Source organism: Suricata suricatta, chromosome 2, assembly GCF_006229205.1.
Source record: "Suricata suricatta isolate VVHF042 chromosome 2, meerkat_22Aug2017_6uvM2_HiC, whole genome shotgun sequence".
NCBI lineage: Eukaryota > Metazoa > Chordata > Mammalia > Carnivora > Herpestidae > Suricata > Suricata suricatta.
In genome coordinates this window covers 156,910,419-156,929,763 of record NC_043701.1, presented here as the reverse complement: position 1 = coordinate 156,929,763, position 19,345 = coordinate 156,910,419, and the positions used below count along the sequence as shown (strand labels likewise).

Genomic DNA, 19,345 nt, shown 5'->3' with positions numbered 1-19,345 from the left:
CAGCCACACCTGCCCTGGCGTGTGCCTGGAGGCCCCTGCAGGCTGTGCCGGGGTGTGGGAGGGACCTGTGGAAGGACAGACCTGTCCCCCCTCAGCCAGCTTTTGTGATGTCAGCACTGGTGTCCCTGAGAAGGATTGAGACCCTGCACCCTGGCAGTGGGGGTCAGTCTGTATAACCCTGGGGTCTGCACCTTACTCACTGGGTGACTTCTCTCAGCCTCAACCCCTTCATCTGTAGAACATGAAAAATTCTATCAATTTCATAAGCTCAACTCCCTCCAGTAGCTCCATAGACTATACCCAGAGTCTCTGCCACAGCCCACAACACCCCTCCTTGGTGTTAGCCAGATTGCCCTTCTGATCTCATTGCCTCCACTCACTCACCTCCTCTTGCCTACCATGTTCCCACCTGAGGCCTTCATACTTGCTGTTCCCTCTGCCTGAAATGCTTTGCCCACCACTGTTCTCAGAGCTCATTCCTTCCCTTCATTCAGGCTCATCCCCAGGTGTCCTACCTGAACACCTTAAAACCATATCCCTATCTCTCTCTGTGACCTTAATTTGCTTTATTTCTCTTCCTAGCACATAGTGCTATCTGAAAGTATGTTACACATTTGGTTGTTATTCATCTCTCCTACTCAGCTCCACAGTTACAAAAACTTTGTCTTGCTTGCTGCTGTGTGTCCAGACCCAAAGAAGTACTTATGTCACTTAATAAACATTCAATACATATATTTGAATGAACAACTGAGATACTGAATGAAAAGCACTTATAATGATATCTAGGACTTAATAAGTGCTCTCCAAGCAATAGCTGTTATAATCCTGCAGCGTGAAATAAGTCAGAGCCTTTCCAAGTGTCCTGGGCAGAGGAGCCGGGCCTCCCTCCTGGCCCATGGGAGAGAGAGAGACTCTAGGACCAGAAACGGAAAAGGACCATCATGTAAACAAAAGCCCCCCAGAGAAGTGTCCCAGGAGGGCATGGGTCAAGGACTAAAAATTGGAAGATAGGTAGGAGAGAGGGGAGGGGAAGACTGTCCACATTCCCAGGAAGAGCATTCCCTTAACTGGAAAAATACAAACCAGTGTGGTTCAGACAATACATTGCGTGGCAAAAACCAGGTAGGAGAGTACATAGGACAGAGGGGGACAAGAGGCTGGTTCCGGCACCTCCCTCAACATCCGAGAACCCAGAAGCTCCTGCAGCTCCCAACCAGCTCCCTAGGGGTATGGCGCTGGCTACCCCATGCTGGTGGCCCTGAGTTCTCCTGCCCATGTAACCTGGGGTAATGGTGGCGTGGGTAGGGGATGGGCCAGTGGCAGCTGTGAGCCCACCACTTATGTTATTTTCACTCACTGAGCTCAACAGAATAGTCACTAATAAGCTGCTACCTTCATCCACGTATACCTCCCCCTCTTGCACACAATCAGTAGTGTGCTCCATTCACATGGCTGCTCATGGTTTCACTTAATCGATTTGGGATATTGTTTCACAGCAGCACACAGACAGCTTGCTCATTCTTTTGCTGGCTGTATAGTACTTTATTGTGTTGACTTGCCATTCACCACATTGGTCCTCTGTTGATGAACTTTTAGATTGCTTGCAATCATCTGCTTCTATAAGCAGTGCCACCCAGTGAATAAGCTTATGCAGCATGCCATTGTCCACGATTGCAGGTGCACCTGTCAGGTGAGTTCCTAGAAGGGAATCGCTGCACCCAAGGAATACACGTGCGTGGGTCTGATGGGCCAAAGCACCCTTCACACTGGCACCCCATTGGCCCCGATGCCAGTGAGCGTTTCCCAACATTCTCATCAGCACAGCGTGTCATCATTTTCAATATTTGCCAATCTGATAGGAAAAAATTTGTATCTAAATGTAGACTTAATTTTCATTTTTCTCAAAATGAGATTGAGCATGTTTTTATATATTTGAGTCTCTGCTCATCATCTTTGCCCATTTTTCTATTGATTATTGGCCTTTTACTTATTGATTTATAACATCTCCTTATAAATTAGGGAAATTAGTCCTCTGTCTGTAATGCACGTTGCAGATAGTTTCCCCTTGTTTGTCATTTTTGTTTTGTCTTTGTTCATAGTGGGTTTTGCAATGCAGAAAATTTTATTTTTATGAACTTGGATTTATCACTGTTTTCTCTGATGGCTTGTGGGCTCTGTGTCATCTTTAAGCCACCAACAGGGGCTTCTCTCCACTCTCGGAGAGGAGGGGTCAATCAATCACTGTGCCAGAAAAGAAAGGGGACTGGAGGCAGGTTGCACTTCCAGCTTCTGCCCACACAGCAGATGAGCCACCTGCTCTTCCCTGTCCAGCAGCTCCCTCCGCCAGGCCATCTCCAGCTACACCCAGACCCTCCACGTCTCGCCACTCAGAGCGTGTTCTGTGGCCCAGAGGCACTGGCAACAGCTAGAAGCACAGGCCCCACTCCAGACCTACCATTTTAACAGGCTGTTCTTGCCTTCCTGTGCCTGGTAAAGCCTGAGACACACTGCTCAGTCTCCTAGTAGGCGCCCAAGGTCTCCTAATCCCCAGCCTGCTTTCCTTTGGATGCAAAGGGCTGGTTTTCAGCTCCCTAAGCCTGGGCCCATTTGGGAAGAAGCTCGGCCTCCCTCCCCCAACCCCACAGGGCTTGGTTTCCATGTGGCCCAAGAAGAAGCCAGGATGGTTGTGGCTGTCGAAGCAGTTCCATAAGGAGCATGGGCCCCAAAGGCCATTTTCTCAGTCCTAGCACAGAACAAGGTTCCTTAGGAGTCAGGGACCAGACTGCCCTCCACCAGCACCCCTCCAGCTCTTTCATACAAGGTGCATTGAGGGACACTTTGAAGTGAGACCACAGTTTGAAGCTCAGCTTTGCCACTTAACACCAGATGTGCATCCTTAGGCAAGCAACTTAACCCTCAGAGTCCCAATTTCTCTCTGTAAAATGAAGAACCTACCTTCCTAAATGAGCAAATATGAGTCTTTAGGAACCTAGCTTCCTAAATGAGCTAAGATGAGTAAAGCACCTGGCAGCAAGTGGTCAAGATTTCCCTCATCACCCAGGGACGGAAGGAAGAAGACTGGGGTCAGAAATTATATCATGGTCAAAGAGGGTCTAGGTTCCGTCTTTATTCAAATGTCCTTTGCCCAAAGTAGTCCTTTCTTCCTCTGAGGCCATCACAGCTTTGCTGGCTTTCCATTGACTAAGTCTTGTAAAGCATTTTATACTTAATATCAGTTTATACAGTTGTCTCCTGGGATGTGCTTATTGAGGACCTGGAGTGTCCATGCCCTGTAATTCCCTGGATGACGATAGTGGTGGTGGTGGTGGTGATGATGATGAAGATGGTGGTGATGGTGGTGGTGATGGTGGTGGTGGTAGTGGTGGTGGTGATGATGATGATGAAGATGGTGGTGATGGTGGTGGTGGTGGTGGTGGTGATGATGATGGTGGTGATGGTGATGGTGGTGGTGGTGGTGGTGGTGGTGGTGGTGGTGGTGGTGATGATGATGATGATGATGAAGATGGTGATAGTGGTGATGGTGATGGTGGTAGTGGTGGTGGTGGTGGTGGTGGTGGTGGTGGTGATGATGTGATGATGATATTGGTGATATTGGTGATGGTAATGATGCGGGTGGTGATGATAATGATGCTCATGATAAGGAGGATGGTGAGGATAGTCATGATGATGGTGACAGTGGTGGTGAGGATGGTGGTGATGATGACGATGATAATGATGATGTTACATATTGTTTTTACTTCTTTAAGTTTATTTTAAGAGAGACATAGAGCAAGAAGGGGAGGGGCAGAGAGGAGGGCGAGAGAGAATCCCAAGCAGGCTCCATGCTGTCAGCACAGAGCCCGAGGTGGGGCTCGAACTTTCGAAACCATGAGATCATGACCTGAGCCAAAACCAAAAGTAGGACACTGAAGCAACTGAACCATCCAGGTGTGCCTATTATTTTTATTATTTATGGAACTTACCATGTGCCAGATACTGTTCTAAGTACTTTACATGCATTATAGAATTTAACTCTCACAACAGCCTGATGAATAGGTGGCCATTCTCATTATCCAATTTTACAAATAAGAAAAAGACAAGTTTATACCTTGCTCACAGTCAGCCTAGGCCAGGGATGTTGCTGGCCCCCTCCCTAACCCTGCTGTTTGGCAGTAACCTCTTTGCCTTATGAAGGAAGTTGGAGGCGGAGCCCTCCTCCCTGCCACACACACTGCCCACTCTTCTCTTTGCCACCAATACCAGACCACAAGCCAAGCGGCCTCCCCGAGGTGGAGGCAGCCCATGGGGGAGGAGGCACTCGGGCCAATAATCCTTAGAAAGAGCCCTTTATGACCCAAACTCACCCTCCTAGTAGCTCCAAGTTATCATCTAGGGGCAGAGCTTGGTGTGGAGGGGATGACAGAATGGTGACTTGAGGGCCATTTGCTTGACACTGCTATGCTCAATGCAGAACCTTCTCCTTTTATCTGTCTGATGACTCCTCCGTCTCTGCCCCTTCTTCCTCCTACACCCGAATGAGGCTGCTGCTGGGACCCATACAGCTCCAACCTCACTGCTGTGCAAGCTGTTAGCCTGTGTGGCCAGTGACCTCTTGGACATGTCTTCTCGCCCCTGTGTGACCCTGTCCCACTCCCAGCCGGTCTCACCTACACGCTTCAGCCACTGTCCCCACACTGTGGACCTCTCTCACGCAATCCCCCTGCCCTTCGTGCTCCAGCCTCCTGCACCCTGTGCTTCCTCTCACTCCCCATCATCACGGAAGTGTCCACCTTCTCTCCCTTGCTAGCTCACTCCTCACTCCACTGCCAGGTTAATCTGGAAACACTGTCTTCCCCAGATCAGAAAGCACCCAGGCCCCTTCACCCTCAGTCCTGGAATTAGTGGGTCTCTCCTGCCCTGACATGTTTTTCCTCCTCAACCTCCACAAACTGTCCTCTCTAGCATCCCCTCGCATCCCTGTCTATGCACCCAGCCTGCCTAGAGCACCGCCCCTCCACCCATGCCACAGAGAGCATGGCACACAGAAGCACAGGCTTTGAATCTGTCTCCACCACTTACTAGTTCTGTGACCTTGGGCAATAGACTAATCTTAATTCCTCCATCTGTAAAATGGGTCTATAGCAGCTCTCAAGGTGGCTGAGGGTTTCAGCGAGATGATGGCTATAAAAGAGAATATTTCACACAAAGCCTGGCGGTGCTAAGTGCTCTATAAACAGAAGTCACTGTTGTTGTTATTCTGACCCTTCAAGTACGGGTACATGTGCCTCCTCCATCATGAAGCTCCCTCTGATCACTATGGCCTCTTCTACCCTGACTTCATGGTATCTCCAGGATGTGTCATCCTGTCCTGTTCCTCAGAGTTCTGCTAGCTGTGGGGTCTCAGGTAGGTTCCTTGTCTCTTGTGCGTCAGGTCAGGAGAATAATGCCCACCTCGGGGGTTGTGGTGAGGGTTAGTGGAAGAATATATGTGCCTGGCACATGACGGAATATACGTGAAGTGCTGTAGAAATGTTAAGTAATACTAGTTTCACTGTGGTCCCGTGGCATCTCCTCTACCTATCCCTCCTGTTGTCGAATGGCCGTAAGCACCCTGAATCAGTGACCAAGACTCCTGCCTCTCTGTGGCCTCCTGCTGCACTTGGTGCCCAGCAGGGTATGATAGACCCCCGAGCCTCACCTACTGGGCCTTCCCAGCTGGCCACCTGGCAGTAAATGGCAGTTCCAAGGCTCTTTTAATGTCAAGGTGCCAAAGTCAGGATGGGAATTGAAAGCCCCCAGACCTGTCACTCATAGGGACTGTGACCCTTAGCCCCCCACGTCTTGCCCATGAACACCCTTCTGTTTCTCCCAGGCCTCTGCCCTCTCAGAGTCTTCCCCAGAAGCTCAGGAGAGTCCCCCTCTTCTCTTCTTCCCGAGCAGCCGCCCCCCAACTTGGCGAGGGACCCCAGGGCAGAGTGCAGCTACAAGGAGCTAGAAGGCAGATTACACGCAGACATGGGCCGGGGCCAGTGCCGGGTGGTTATTGCCAGTGCCATCGACCCGCACGGCTCGCTGTTTATCTGTCTTCCTGACACACCTAATTACCCAGGTTGCAGCTGCCAGAGCGTTTGCTCTTCCTAAATCACGGGCTCCCATCTCTCCTCGCCCAGGCCTCCGGGCCTCTGCCTGCAGAGGGGCTGCCATTGATTTTGCTGTTCCCATTTATGATCTACAAGGCTCTGCATCGCTGTTGCACATTTTACCTTAATTAGTTTATTTTTCTGGGCGTCCCTGGTCAGCTCAGAAGCCAGGAGGTGGAACAGCGGAAGAAGCTAACAGCACATGGCACCCTGACCCCTCTCCAGCGCCTGGGTGGACATCACACCCTAAGACAGCAGTTTGCTAGGAATAGTGCTAGGTCCACAGGGTGTTAATAGATGAGCTGCAAAAAGGGGTTCCATGGCCAACTGTATTTGGGAAAGGCTGTATTAAATAATTAAGCAAGAGCACCTGCATGGCTCAGTTCATCAACCATCCGACTTCGGCTCAGGTCATAATCTCGCAGTCAATGAGTTCGAGCCCTGCATCAGGTTCTGTGCTGACAGCTCAGAGCCTGGAGCCTGCTTCCAGTTCTGTGTCTCCTTCTCTCTCTGCCCCTCTTCTGCTCATACTCTGTCTCTCTGTCTCTCTCAAAAATAAACATTAAAAAAATTTTTTTAATGAGATCAAGCAGGTAATTTATTGCAGGACTTTTTTAAAGTTGTAATAGACTGATGTCCATGGAGAATCTCAAGAGGGGGATGGAAGCTGTGGTCTTTCCCCAACTCAGATGATGAGAAAATCTTTGCTCCAGGCCGCTCACAGAGACCAGGGTTCTCTAAAGCACACTCTGGGAAATGTGTACCTGGGGTGGGCAGGAGGAATTGGAGGTGATGAGGCAAACAGAGAGGGATGGAGTCACCCTGGTCTGTTGCTCCTCTTGTCTCGCTGAGGCCGGAGTTCAGCCACGTGATTGCATGCAGGGGTCCCCACGGACCAGGCCCGTGCCTTGCTGGAAGTTAACCCACGGTACTTCAGCGGGGACTAGACGAGCGGGAGGCACTGTCCAAAGGGTCCCCGGTGTGACAGAAGAGAGCAAGGGTCGCTTGCTGTTCGGGGAGGCTGGAAACCCTGAAGCCTGCAGAGCCCTCCTCAGAGGTGCCCCGAGCATTCGGAAGTGGTGACAAGGCTGCCACTGCCTGGGGGACAGCCGTGAGCACAGCAGGCCAGGCCCACAGTCCCTTTACCGCAGTCCTAAAATCTAAAACATTCTGAAAGCCTCAGGTGTTTTGTTTTGTTTTTAAGTTTGTGGGAAAGTGAATTGATAGCAAAACCTGTCCTGAGCTGATGTGAGTTATTTATAGGCTTTATTTATCCCACTTAGCGTGAATATTCATATATTTTACTGCAGAAATATTAATGTGTTTAATTACAGGGTGCTGCCCCATCCCTGCTGGGGGTGTTATGTAATAAATGGTGTGTGTACTGTGTTACCTTTCTAAAATGTGAAAGAGGAATCTGAATTTCTAAATACGTCTGGTCCCCAGGGATGGTGATGGGGTGCTGTGGACTGGGGCGGTGCGAGCTGCCACACGCAAGGCTGACCCTGGCCCGGGGCTTCAGTGCCTTTTGTTTTTATGTGGACTTACTTTTGGGAGGGGTTAGGGCAAATAGAGAGGGAGACACAGAATCTGAAGCAGGCTCCAGGCTCTGAGCTGTCAGCACAGAGCTCAATATGGGGCTCGAAATCACAGACTGTGAGATCATGACCTGAGCTAAAGTCGGATGCCTAACCAACTGACCCACCCAGGCACCCCTTCATTGCTTTTTCTCCTGTAATTCCCACCGCCACACGTGGGGGAGGAGGCACAGCTGTTGCTGGAGAGGATATGGAACCAGCAAGGTCCAAGCCGGTGGGCGTCGGCGTGGGGCACAGGCTCAGGCCATCTGAGTCGGCACCTGTGCTTCCGTCCAGAACCAGCTCCTCAGATGCCCCAGCGGGCTTCCCTCTGGGCTGCCATGGCTCTGCGCAGACCCCAGCCGTGGCTCCTCCATGCCTCCTGAATCTGCTTCCAGGCAACTGCCGGCCTCCTGGATCTACTTCCTGCTCTGCTCAGGGAGGGTCAGGTCCATTGCCAGCTCTCTGGTGTCTGGTGAGCATCTGAGGCCAACTCCAGACCCCACAGACCACACACTAGCACCCGTGGGGCCCTGTGATCTGAGGAGTTTCCCACAGGAGGCCACTCAGAGAGCAAAGCCTTTTGTCATCTCCTGGGCAGAGCCGCCTGAGAGATCCTTCATAACTGCCCCCACCTCACGCGCTCACACTCCCACAGTGCAGAGCTGATGTCCCTGAAGGACCTTCAAGAGTGGCCCATCTGTGACATGGCAATGACCACTTGTGTCTAATAGCTACCACCTTTAGGGGTCACTGTGGTAAGCCTTTGGGGTACATCATCTCATGAATTCCTCATGGTAAACTTGATGCAGTTATTACCACTGTCCCATTTCCAGGAAAACTGGAGCTCAGAGATGCTAAGCAATTTGCCCAAAGTCAACAGCCAGCCCCTAGAAGAGGAATCTGGGTAGAACAGAGGCCAGGACTCTAGGTTTTTTTTTTTTGAGGAGCGGGGGCAGGGGTAAATAGAGAGGGAGACACAGAATCCAAAGCAGGCTCCAGGTTCTGAGCTGTCAGCACAAAGCCCGATGTGGGGCTTGAACTCACAGACTGTGAGATCATGACCTGCGCTGAAGTCGGATGCCTAACCAACTGAGCCACCCAGGTGCCTCTTCATTGCTTTTTCTCCTGTAATTCCCACCGCCACAAAGAAGCTTGTATACTCTAAACACAGATGTCTTAACCACCACACCATGCTGCTCCCTTCCTCCTGAGCCCGTGGCCTCTCCCCTGGGCCAGCCAGAGAGTCAAGGGCAGGGGGCCTGTCCCCAGGTCCACTCTTCCCCAAGCTCAACTTCCTGGCTTCCTGCAGCTGCTCCTCCCATGTGTTTCCTATGCCAGTCCCTGCGAGCAGAACATGATCCCTCCTAAAATATGACTGCTCTGGGTCTCACAGGAGCAAGAAATAAACTAGGGTGACAGCAGAGTGGAAAGAAAAGCTCAAGTGGTCTTAAAAAAGCTTGAGCCTCCGGCCACCAGAAGTTCTTCCCCGATTCGCCAAAACCAAGCTGCTTAGCCATGACTGAGCCCCAGGAGGCCACAGACCCCCTACAGTTACATATGGTATGTTTTGTGGTGCACATATGTGCGATCCCCTGAGCTGCGGGTCCTCAGCCTCCATCCATTTCTCAAACGGGTGGAGACCATGCTCCCTAGGACCTCCCAGGGCTGCCCCAAATCACCCCACCTGGGTGCTGACCCTACTGCCATCTGGTTCCCCTGGCTATCAGAGTGCCACTTCCAGCCCCTTCCTAGGTCCGGACTTAGAGCTCCACCCACCAAACAGGATCATTTCTTCTCAGACCCAGATTAGATCCTGCGATCCAGCAAAGAATGTAGGAGGCAGCTCCCGGGGACAGAGATATTCTGGGTTGGGTTTGGGTACTGAAATATTAGCAATTCCAGATCTCCTGTATGTTGCAGGAACATGGTGCAAAATGTGAAACCCAGATGTTGAGGGTCATTTTAGACACACAGCAGTGGTAACATTTCATCTGTACTTCCCGAGGCCTGGGCTGGCTCTTTTCATAAGCCTCACGGTCTCTTCTCTTAACTGAAAATATCTGAGTGCCCCCCAGACAGAGCCCCACCTGCTTGAATGAGTGCTGTGGGGTGCACTCACCTTGCCGCAGATGACCCGACCACCTGTGGCAGGTGCCCTGAAACATACCTGCATGCGGGCCTGCCATCCACCAGCCCTCCCTTCCTCCTCTCTCCAGGGGTGGCCACGTACACCGACAAGTTGTTCAAGTTCCGCAACAACCGGTGGGAAGACATCCTCAGTGACGAGGTCAACGTGGCCCGCGGTGTGGCCAGCCTCTTTGCCGGGCGCTCTGTGGCCTGTGTGGACAGGACGGTGAGTTCAGGGTTGTGTGGGGGGCCTGGGGAGAAGAGGGGGGACACACAGTGATGAGAGAGCCTGGAGGGGAGCCAACAGGCAGACGTCCCCCGACAGAGTACTGCTGTCCAGGACAGAGCCCAAAGCTACACCAGCAGCTCCCACGATGCCTTGCACATAGTAGGTACTCAATACTAACAAGACTTGCAGGGTGAGTTACAGTCTACTTGCATATCCTTTCTCCCTGGAGGCCTTCCAGGCAACCAGTGAGGACACTGGTCAGGGGCTCTCCTTATCTGTCCATGGGCAGAGTTGGGAGCCAAAGCCCAGCTTGGGGCAGTGGCTTTCCTGAGGATCCAGAATAGATTGGCAGTGTGACTAGGACATGAATCAGACTTCTCTAGCTCATTCATTTTTTCAACAAGTATTTATTAAGTGCTTACTTTGTGCCAGGCATTGAGCCACAGAGCTCTCCCTGAAAATATTTATGGAACAAATGAAGGCATGACAAAGAGGTTCAGGGGTGGGTGAGTGGAGGGTGGCCCAAATGTCCAAGTGCTCTAGTTAATCAATAGCTCTGTTGCCGCGTTCGTGCTAGTCCACCCTACCATGGGTGCCAACCCAACGCAGGTGGGGAGAAAAGGCGGAGGCGGAAGGGCAAGAGCAGATGCAGCCACCTGCCCTATGGGGCAGCCCCAGCCCCGGCTTGCGTCCCAGTAGCCCCAGCCAGAGCCGGAGGCTCGCCGTGGAGGTGATTTATCCCTCCTGTCACCTGCTCCCCGGCTGCCCCCTCCCTGGCTTTATAGACAGTCATCAGTAATCAGGGCCCCAGCTGCTGCCTAGCTCCATTCTGGGGGCAGGGGCAAGGGGCCTCGCTCATTTCAGGATTGAGATGGCACTGAGGGGATTGGGGATTCAGTGTGAATCTTCACAGCAGGGGCCTCCAGGCCTTGGGAGAAGACAGGTGCCAGGTATAAATATTTATTTCTTAACAAGCTGGTGCTGGGAAAAGAAGCCAAGCTGGGCTGTGAAGCCACATTTAGCCCTGACCTGAATCTTTGCCACCTGGACTCCTGCCTGGTGGGAGGGAATGAGGAGGCACTGGTTCTGGGAGCGGCCCCAAAGAGTGAGAGGGGTCTGGGGCGTAGCAGGCCTGGCCACTGCTGGGAGCCTCTTCCCAGGCTCCTTGCTTCCTGTCTCACTCCTTCTGAACCGGGGATTCCCATACTTGGCCAAGGTGGAAACCATCTCAGAGCTGGTGGCAGGGCCTGAAGGACAATCACAAAGCGATGTACTCTTGTCCTAACAAGGTCATCCGCACACCCACGCGTTTAACCACAGGACAAAGGCACCACGTGAAATGAAAAAGAAAAAACAACAACCATGCTTTGGCACACAGCGCTGTAGGCAGGCACTCAGCAGCTTGCTCAGCCCCAGCCTCAGGGAACTAGAAAGCACCCCTGCAGTCAAGTCTACCACCAGGAAACGGGCTGGTTTCTGTGTCCAGCCGCCACTGCCACCTCGGCAAACCCTGGGGCCTGAGAACTGTGGAGGGAAGGAGTAGCATCAGGTCACAGCCATTCTGGAAACTGAGAAGTAGGAATGCAGCCTGGGGTAGGAAACCCAAAAGCAATCTTAATAATGACATACCAAGCCCTGTGCTCAGCAGTCTATATGCATCTTCTTACTGAATCTTCACAATGAAGTACATGCGATCATTAACCCCATTTTACAGATATGGAAACTAAGCCTTCAAGCAATTAAGCAACTTGATCTTGGTCACATGGGAAATGGCAGGCAAAGCCAGGAATTGAGCCCTGCCTGCCTGAGAATGAGTTAGATACCTTTCTACCCCATGGCTACCCTGTCTCTGAGTGAACCCACATCAGACACAGATTTCTAACCACGGGTTCTGTTACTGCATTCATCCAACTCCTTCCTCAGCCCCACAGCCTCCCCTTGGAGCCTTTTCCTCTACCTGTTCCCAAAGTGTGGTCTCTAGACCAGCAGCACCTGGTGCTGGTTAGCATGGTTAGAAATGCAGATTCTGAAGCCTGGCCCCCTCCACCCTCTAGACCTGTTGAGTCTAAACCCATGGTGGGTGGCGGGGAGCCAAAACCTGGTTTGAACTAGCCCTGTGAGTGACCGTGGTGCGGGCTGCAGTTTGAGAGCCATCTTGCAGGTATATGTCTCAAGCATCCCCCGTGCCCTTCCTGCCCTCTCCCCAGCAGCCCTCATTCCCTCTCGGCCCCAAACCTGGCACACTTGCCCGCCCTTTGTCTGCGGCTGCCTCATCATTCACCCACCTTTCTGGATCCAGCTCAAAGCCGATCTCTTACAAGAAGCGTTCCCCGATCGATAATGATTATGCCTCATGTTTATATAGCATTTTTATCTCTCGGAGACCTTTCACATGTGTTGTCTCATTTCATCTTCTCAACAACCCTGCCAGGAAGCAGGGAGACTATGATTCCCCTTTAACACACGAGGAGATGCAGCCCCAGGGGGCGAGGAACCTGCCCAAGGACAAAGAGCCGCATAGGGGCAGAGCTGGACCAGGACCAGGCTAGTGTCCTAGACTATGGCTCTCCAGGGTGGTTCCCGGACCAACAGCATCACCTTCACCTGGGAACTTGTGAGAAATGCAAACTCGGGGCCCACTCGGAGCTCCCGAACCAGAAACCCAAGGGATGAGAGCCAGCATCTGTGTTTTAACAAGCCCTGCAGGCGATTCTGATGCAGGCTGCAGGGTGAGCCCCCTGCCCTGCTGGAAGCCTCTTTCCAGGCTCTTCTCTGGGATCACCTCACCGTCCCAGAGCGATTGCAGTCAAGGTCACATGTACATCTCAGCAGTCTTCTACAGCCGTAACACACCTGTGTTTGTCAAGTTTTATCTGCCCAATACATTGAAGGAACTAGCTGTAACGGAATTTTATCAACATCCTAATTTCTAGCAGAGTGCCTTTCACTTCATTTGGGCTTAATTGTCCATTTGTTGATGGGCCTGCTAACAGCCGGTGGGGTCAGGCATGGGCACGGGGAGGGCGCACTCTCCTCTTCGGGCCCATTCATTCAGCCTTCATCCTGTCATTTCACACACACGTACTGGGATCCTGGGATGAGCAAGAGCCCCTTCAGGGTCTTCCCCTAGTCACGAAGCCGTGTTGCAAAGTGGTGTGTTTCAGACGCAGTTTTGCACAAGGATCACGTGGAGTCTTGGGAAAATGCAGATTCTGATTCAGCAGGTCTGGCAGAGGGGAGGGGCCCCTGGGAGTCTATATTTCCAACCTGCTCCCGGATGACACCGATGCTGCCAGGCCAGGGGCTGCTGAGGAGCAAGATTCGTAAAGCACGGACTCCCGGGTGGCAGGATGGAGGCTCAGATAACCAGAAAAGAAGGGGCGTAAAAGATCTTTAAGGACTATCTTTCCACCTTCTCCAGCTTTGGCCCCTGACACACCCTGGTTGTATTTTATATTCCAGAAACATTGAACCAACTACTTGTGGTTTGCCTACGTACATCATTCTCTGTATCACCTCTGCCTGGAAGGTTCTTTCCTCTACACTTCACCTGGCTGAGAGTCCTCTTTGAAAGCCTTTTCTGAACACCCCATGGTTCACTGCCCTCCCTCTGGGGACCCCGCTTCTGTACACCAGGAAATGCTATATATGTTTTCTTCTCTTTCTTTTTTTTTCTTTTCTAAAACATTTTAATACCAGTAGAGTTAACATATTTATTTTAATTTTTTAATTTTAACTCCAGTGTAGTTAATACACACAGTCTCTTAGTCATGCATGTAATTGCGTTATTGTTGACATGTCTGCATCCCCTCGGAGACCACGAGCCGCTTTGTTGTCATCACCTGCCACTCAGACAGACCCAACTAACTCTTAATCAGCTTCCCCAAAGAAAACATTCCGATAGAAGGGATAAAGTCAGTGATTGGTTAGGCAGGACGGGAGTGGCTGATGGAGTCATTGGATAAGAAATAGAATGAAGCCAAGAGGGCTGAGGGACAAGAAGAAGGTAACAGAGCACAGTCTGGTGGCCTGGAACTCAGCTGTTTCTTCTGGGTTGTTTTGTGTTGGTGCCTTCCTTTAAAGTTTATTTATTTATTGGGGCACCTGGGTGGCTCAGTCGCTGAACATCCCATTTCGGCTCAGGTCACAATCTCACAGTTTGTGAGTTCAAGCCCCACATCAGGCTCTGTGCTGACAGCTCAGAGCCTGAAGCCTGCTTTGGACTCTGTCTCCCTCTCTCTCTGCCCCTCCCCCACTTGGGCTCTGTCCCTGTCTGTCTGTCTGTCTCTCTCTCTCTATCTCAAAAGTATATAAACATTAAAAAAAATTAAGTTTATTTATTAACCAAGCCCTGCAGAGCCTGATGCAGGGCTCGATCTCACGAACCATGGGATATGACCTGAGCCGAAACCAAGAGTTGGACGCTTAACTGACTGAGCCACCCAGGCGCCCCACGCTTATGGCTTGCCTTTAAATGAGACTAGAGGGAACTGAAGATGAAGACTCTGTCTTAGGTACATTAAGAGCAGAGCGTGTTGCATGTAGTCGGAGCTCAAGAAATATGTACTATCTGATTAATTGGGGAGGAATGATGAGAGGGAAGCAAGAAAACTGTTAGAATTTAGAACCAGGCAGATCTCTTGGGGAAAAGGAGACATCCATTGAAGAAATGACACCGTTATACTAACAGGCAGAAAAGAGTCTTTCATCAGCAGGGTTTCGGACTAGAGCGGAGAACAACCACAGCCGCAAGGAGCTGGTGCCCAGGCTTCTCCTGGATGCAAAGGAAAAAAATATTTGAGACAGCGTTAGAAAGGCAGAAGCAATGTACTGTTTTCTTTCTGGTAATATGGGGAAAGCAGGGGGATGGAAGAGGGAAGGGGGACCCCTGCATATCCGAGCCGCCCGTGCTACCGAAATAGAGGCACGAGGAAACACAGGGTGAGAAGTGGGGAGGGAGAAGGCTCTGGAATTTGCTTGTCATCTTGGCTGGAGTGAGCTTGAATGGGAGAGAGAGAGAGAGAGAGACTGAGAATAATGGGAATTGGTAGATCAATCAATCAGCAAATATTTATTGAGCAGCAACCCCGGCTGGCAGCTGGAGAGAGCTCAGCTGGAGAGAGGCACATTAGAAAATTGTCTATAAAAAGGTGGTTGTGGGGGAGAGGGAGGGATGTGTTCTTCTGGAACAGGATGGAAGGAGAAGCAGGGCTGCTTTGTCGTAGGACGCGGCCGGGGCGGGGGCCATGTGCTTGAACCCCTGGAAAGCACCTCTGGAGTTGGGTCCGGCTTGCAAGGCCGTGCACCCCAGACCGAGGAGGAGAACCTGACCTGTGGAAGGGCTATGGTCCTACAAGAGGAGAGGGAGAGGCACTTTCTGGGAAAGAACCACATGAGCCCGGATGGGTCTGCTCACCCCCGCTCCTTCCCTTCCTCCTCAGGGCTCCGGACGCTACTCTATCTATATCGCCAATTACGCCTACGGTAACGTGGGCCCTGATGCCCTCATTGAAATGGACCCCGAGGCCAGTGACCTCTCCCAGGGCATTCTGGCACTCAGAGATGTGGCTGCTGAGGCTGGGGTCAGCAAATACACAGGTAGGCAGAGTGACACGGGGTGTGCTGTGAGCTGGAAGGGTGCGGGGCTGGGGCTGGGGGCTGGGCCCTGTGAGGCTGAGTCGTTTATCAGAGCCCACAGGAGAGGGTGTGCTTGCGTCCCTGGGGAGGGGAGATGAGGCTTGATTCCATCCCCCCACCCACACAAAGCTCCTCCAACACTGCCTTTCCAAGGGTTGGGGAGACACCTGTCACGTGTGGGCTGTGGGGGCTTAAGGGACCCAGGACGGAAGGTGAGGACACCACAGCACCTCCTCTCCCTGGAACCTCTCCCCCATTCCTTGCTGTAACCCAAATGATGGGTGAACAGGTTCTGTAGGAGAAAACTGACAAATCACCAAGGCCGAGATTTAAAGAATTCTTTATTGCCGAACAGCAGATGAAATTATTTACTTATACATAAGAAGCGGCCGGGAATTGAGTGCTAAATCCCTAAGCTTCAGCTGGGTCCCGTCTTGGGTAACTGAGCTCAAAGAATTGTGTTCTTGTTCCAAAACCTCTCCAGGCCCATTTTTGGAAGCCATGCTCCCCCCACATCTCTCTGGATGGGGGGCCTATTGTCAGTCTCTGACAGCGAGATCTTTCTAGGGAAGGCTGTTTTTCTAATTCGAGCACTGCTGCTGACTAAACTCTGATAATCTGCCAATAGACTGCTGATGGCAGAGCAATCCAGTTCCTGTTTTGGTGCCACAACCCAGGAAGCCGGAGCTGTGCACAACAACTTCGCACGTGAACTTCAGCCTCCCTCACCACAAACCTGTAATTTAGACATAGAAATCCTCTCGCTGGTTGACCTTCCCAATATATCCATCCCAACTTGCACTGCAGAGTTGTCAGCCCTGCCTGAGTCTGAATCCTGGGGCCAGAAGGATACTTGAAGGGTCATTTGGCCCTCCCCCTGCCTCCAGACAGCCGGGTGGTAGCAGACTCACAAAGCCCTACCTGGAAAAGGTTGTCACAGCCTCTCCCAAGTTTATAAGGCCTTTCTCCAGCCAACTTTCCACCCCGGTGAAACGGGGAGATTGATGTTGACCTGTCTGACAAAGTTTGTGGGAAGAAACGGCGAGACAGTAAAATAGTGTGCACAGCTCGAGCCCCATCAAAGTGCTCGAGAGCCCTGCACGTGAACGTGCAGCCTCTCTGGCTGCGTGTCAGTAATAAACCATGCTTTCCTGGGAAAAGGAATAAACATGCAGGAGCTTCAGCCTAGATTTGTACAGTCAATTTTTCTGAATAGTTCCCAGCTCTGTGCACTGGGCTGGCTTGGCAATTAAGTGCCTTGATCTGCAGGAGCAGGAGAGTGGGCTGGGGAGATGAAGCACTTGAAAATGATGAGATGGAAGGGAGGCAAGGTCTGGGAGAGAGGGTTATACACAGAATAAAAGAATTCGGGAGCTTGCGGCTGGGTTTGAGCATGAAGGGGACCTTGTGCACGCTGGCTGGGCTGGCACAGGGGCTGGCAGGAACCGAGGAGGGGACAGGAGGGGACCGGGAGGAGACAGCTGAGGAGTGCGGACCAGGATGGGAGCAGTAGCCAACTGCTCTGGGCTGTGCAGGAAGGCCCGGGCAGCTCAAGGAAGGGACAGCAGCTACAGGCAGGCCGGGGTAGCTGGCGTGCCCAGAGGACGCGTTAGAGCAGCTCTGCAGACTTCCAAAAGCCATTTGGCTGACAAGAACCTATATGGCTCACCAAGTTACTATTGTGTCTGCCCGCCTTCCCAGCCCACCCTTTCCTTGCCTGCCAAGCCCCTCAACTCTACTCGGCAGCCCCCTTTGTCACTTGGATAATGACGCATGGACATCTGGCTGGAAAGCTAGCCCAGAGCACTGCTCTGAGCCCCAGGGATGGAGGCCCAAATGTGAGGGCCACCACTGGAGCCCGGCCTGATTGCCGAGGCTCTGGCACAGGGCCAGCGCTCAGCTCCAGGCGGGTGCCCTGGGGCCTGGGAAGGGGGCGGGAGGCAGGCAGTGTGCTGAGCCGGCCAGGAGGGAAGAAAGCCGTGGCCAGATGTGCAGTTGGGGAGCCGCACATCCCCAGAGCCAAGCCACACAATACCCATCTGCTGGAAGGCCCTTGGGGAAGCTCCTGTTCTACAATAGAACAAATCAAGGTCCAGAGAGGAGAAGGGACTTGCCCAAGGTCATACAGAAGGTTGGTAGAGACACTAGCATTTAGAGCCCTGACCCCCAAAGCTTAAGTTGCCACAACCAGCTGACCTTTCTGATGACCTCCAGCTCAGGCATCCAGCTCCAGCCTGCAAAACGGGGAGGGGCTGGTGAAGGAGGAAAGCCTGGAACCCCCCCCTACCCCCAGGGCACTGCCCCAGGGAATGGCACTCACAGGTTTGAGTGTAACCCCCAGGTTTTGTGGCTAAAGCAGCTGCTTGGCCAAGCCTCTGCTGGGCAGCAGGGGGAGGCCCAGGCAAGCGGTTGGCAGGCCGGCCAATAATGCTGCCCGCACCACACTGTCCGGCTCTCTCGGGCGGGGGAGGGGAGGCCCACTCTCCAGACCTGAGCAGTTCCACTGGCAGCAGCCTCTCTGCTAGGTCACAGTGCCATCTAGTGGCCATCGTGCCCATTCTCAGGGGACTCGAGAGCTGCTGGCTGACAGAGGGGCTGATGCCGAGTTGAGAGGAGGGAAGCCCATTCCCCCATAGTTCAAGGGGAATCCCCAGCCCCAACTTCCCCAGATGCCGGCAGCCCCTTAGAGCCTGGACAGTGCAAGGAATCCTGAGAATTAGTTGTCCAGGTGGCGGAGGGCCTGGCATGGAACCCAAGGAAGGGGAAGGTGAGGACCAAGAGGTCTACACTGGCCTCTGCAGCCCTGAGTGACCTTAGGCACATCCCCGCCTCTCTAAGCACCTTGAACTAGCGGTGTGCTAAGAGGACAGGCTCTGGCATCATAGTGCTGGGTACCAGTCCTGCCTCCGCCGTGTCTCGTGTCCAGGCAGCGATCAGCAACTTACTAATAATATCTGTGGACCTCAGCTTTCTCACCTGTAGCAGGGATGTGAGAATGAAGGTTGGCAAACATAGCAAGCACAGGACCCTCAGAGCGAAGATCCCCTCCTCTGAGGTGCCCACGGTGATGCCGGGGCCCTCTGCTGAGCACCTCCTAGGTGCAGGGAGTGCTCTGTGAGGCACAGGGGGCAGCACAGAGCAAGCCCAGGCAGCCCCTGCCCTGAAGGCATTCTCCACGTCCCCTCGCCCCCCAGCCTGCCCTTCAGCCCTGGGTACAGCCACAGACGGCTTCGTGCCCATCCCTACTGAAATTCACTTGTCTTCCCTATTAACTCTGTACCCCCAACCCCTGCCAGCCTCTCCTCCGTCGCCAGGAGCTCTGCATTTCGGCCTCACCCTCTGAGGGAGCATCTGCCTGGGCTGCAAGGTGGTGATTAAAGAATCCTTACAAGAAATTTGGAAAGAAAATGAAGGTGGATTTACGACATGGGGTGGGGATTTTTGCTGTTGGCTGGGAGCGGTGTAGAACGAAGCAGAGGGCAGATCTGATTTATAGGAAGTCATTATTGGAGGAGAAGGCGATGCCTGAAGCCCAGCTGAGGCCTCTGGCGGTTCCCCAGCAGCCGACCGTGGAGAGGTGACCGTGGGCAGCAGCGTGGGGGCCACGGAGCCCCCCAGGTTGCCAGAGGGGC

The 19,345-nt window shown here is 52.6% G+C and overlaps 1 protein-coding gene across 2 annotated transcripts in view; it reads left to right on the top strand.

Moving 5' to 3' along the window:
• CRTAC1 (cartilage acidic protein 1) overlaps positions 1-19,345 on the top strand; it is a 148,274-nt gene that overhangs the window by 85,422 nt on the left and 43,507 nt on the right. For both annotated transcript variants that reach the window (XM_029932328.1, XM_029932329.1), the window contains exons 4-5: positions 9,937-10,073; positions 15,518-15,674. In XM_029932328.1, coding sequence (XP_029788188.1) covers positions 9,937-10,073; positions 15,518-15,674 — 294 coding nt within the window. The remainder of the gene's footprint in view (positions 1-9,936; positions 10,074-15,517; positions 15,675-19,345) is intronic.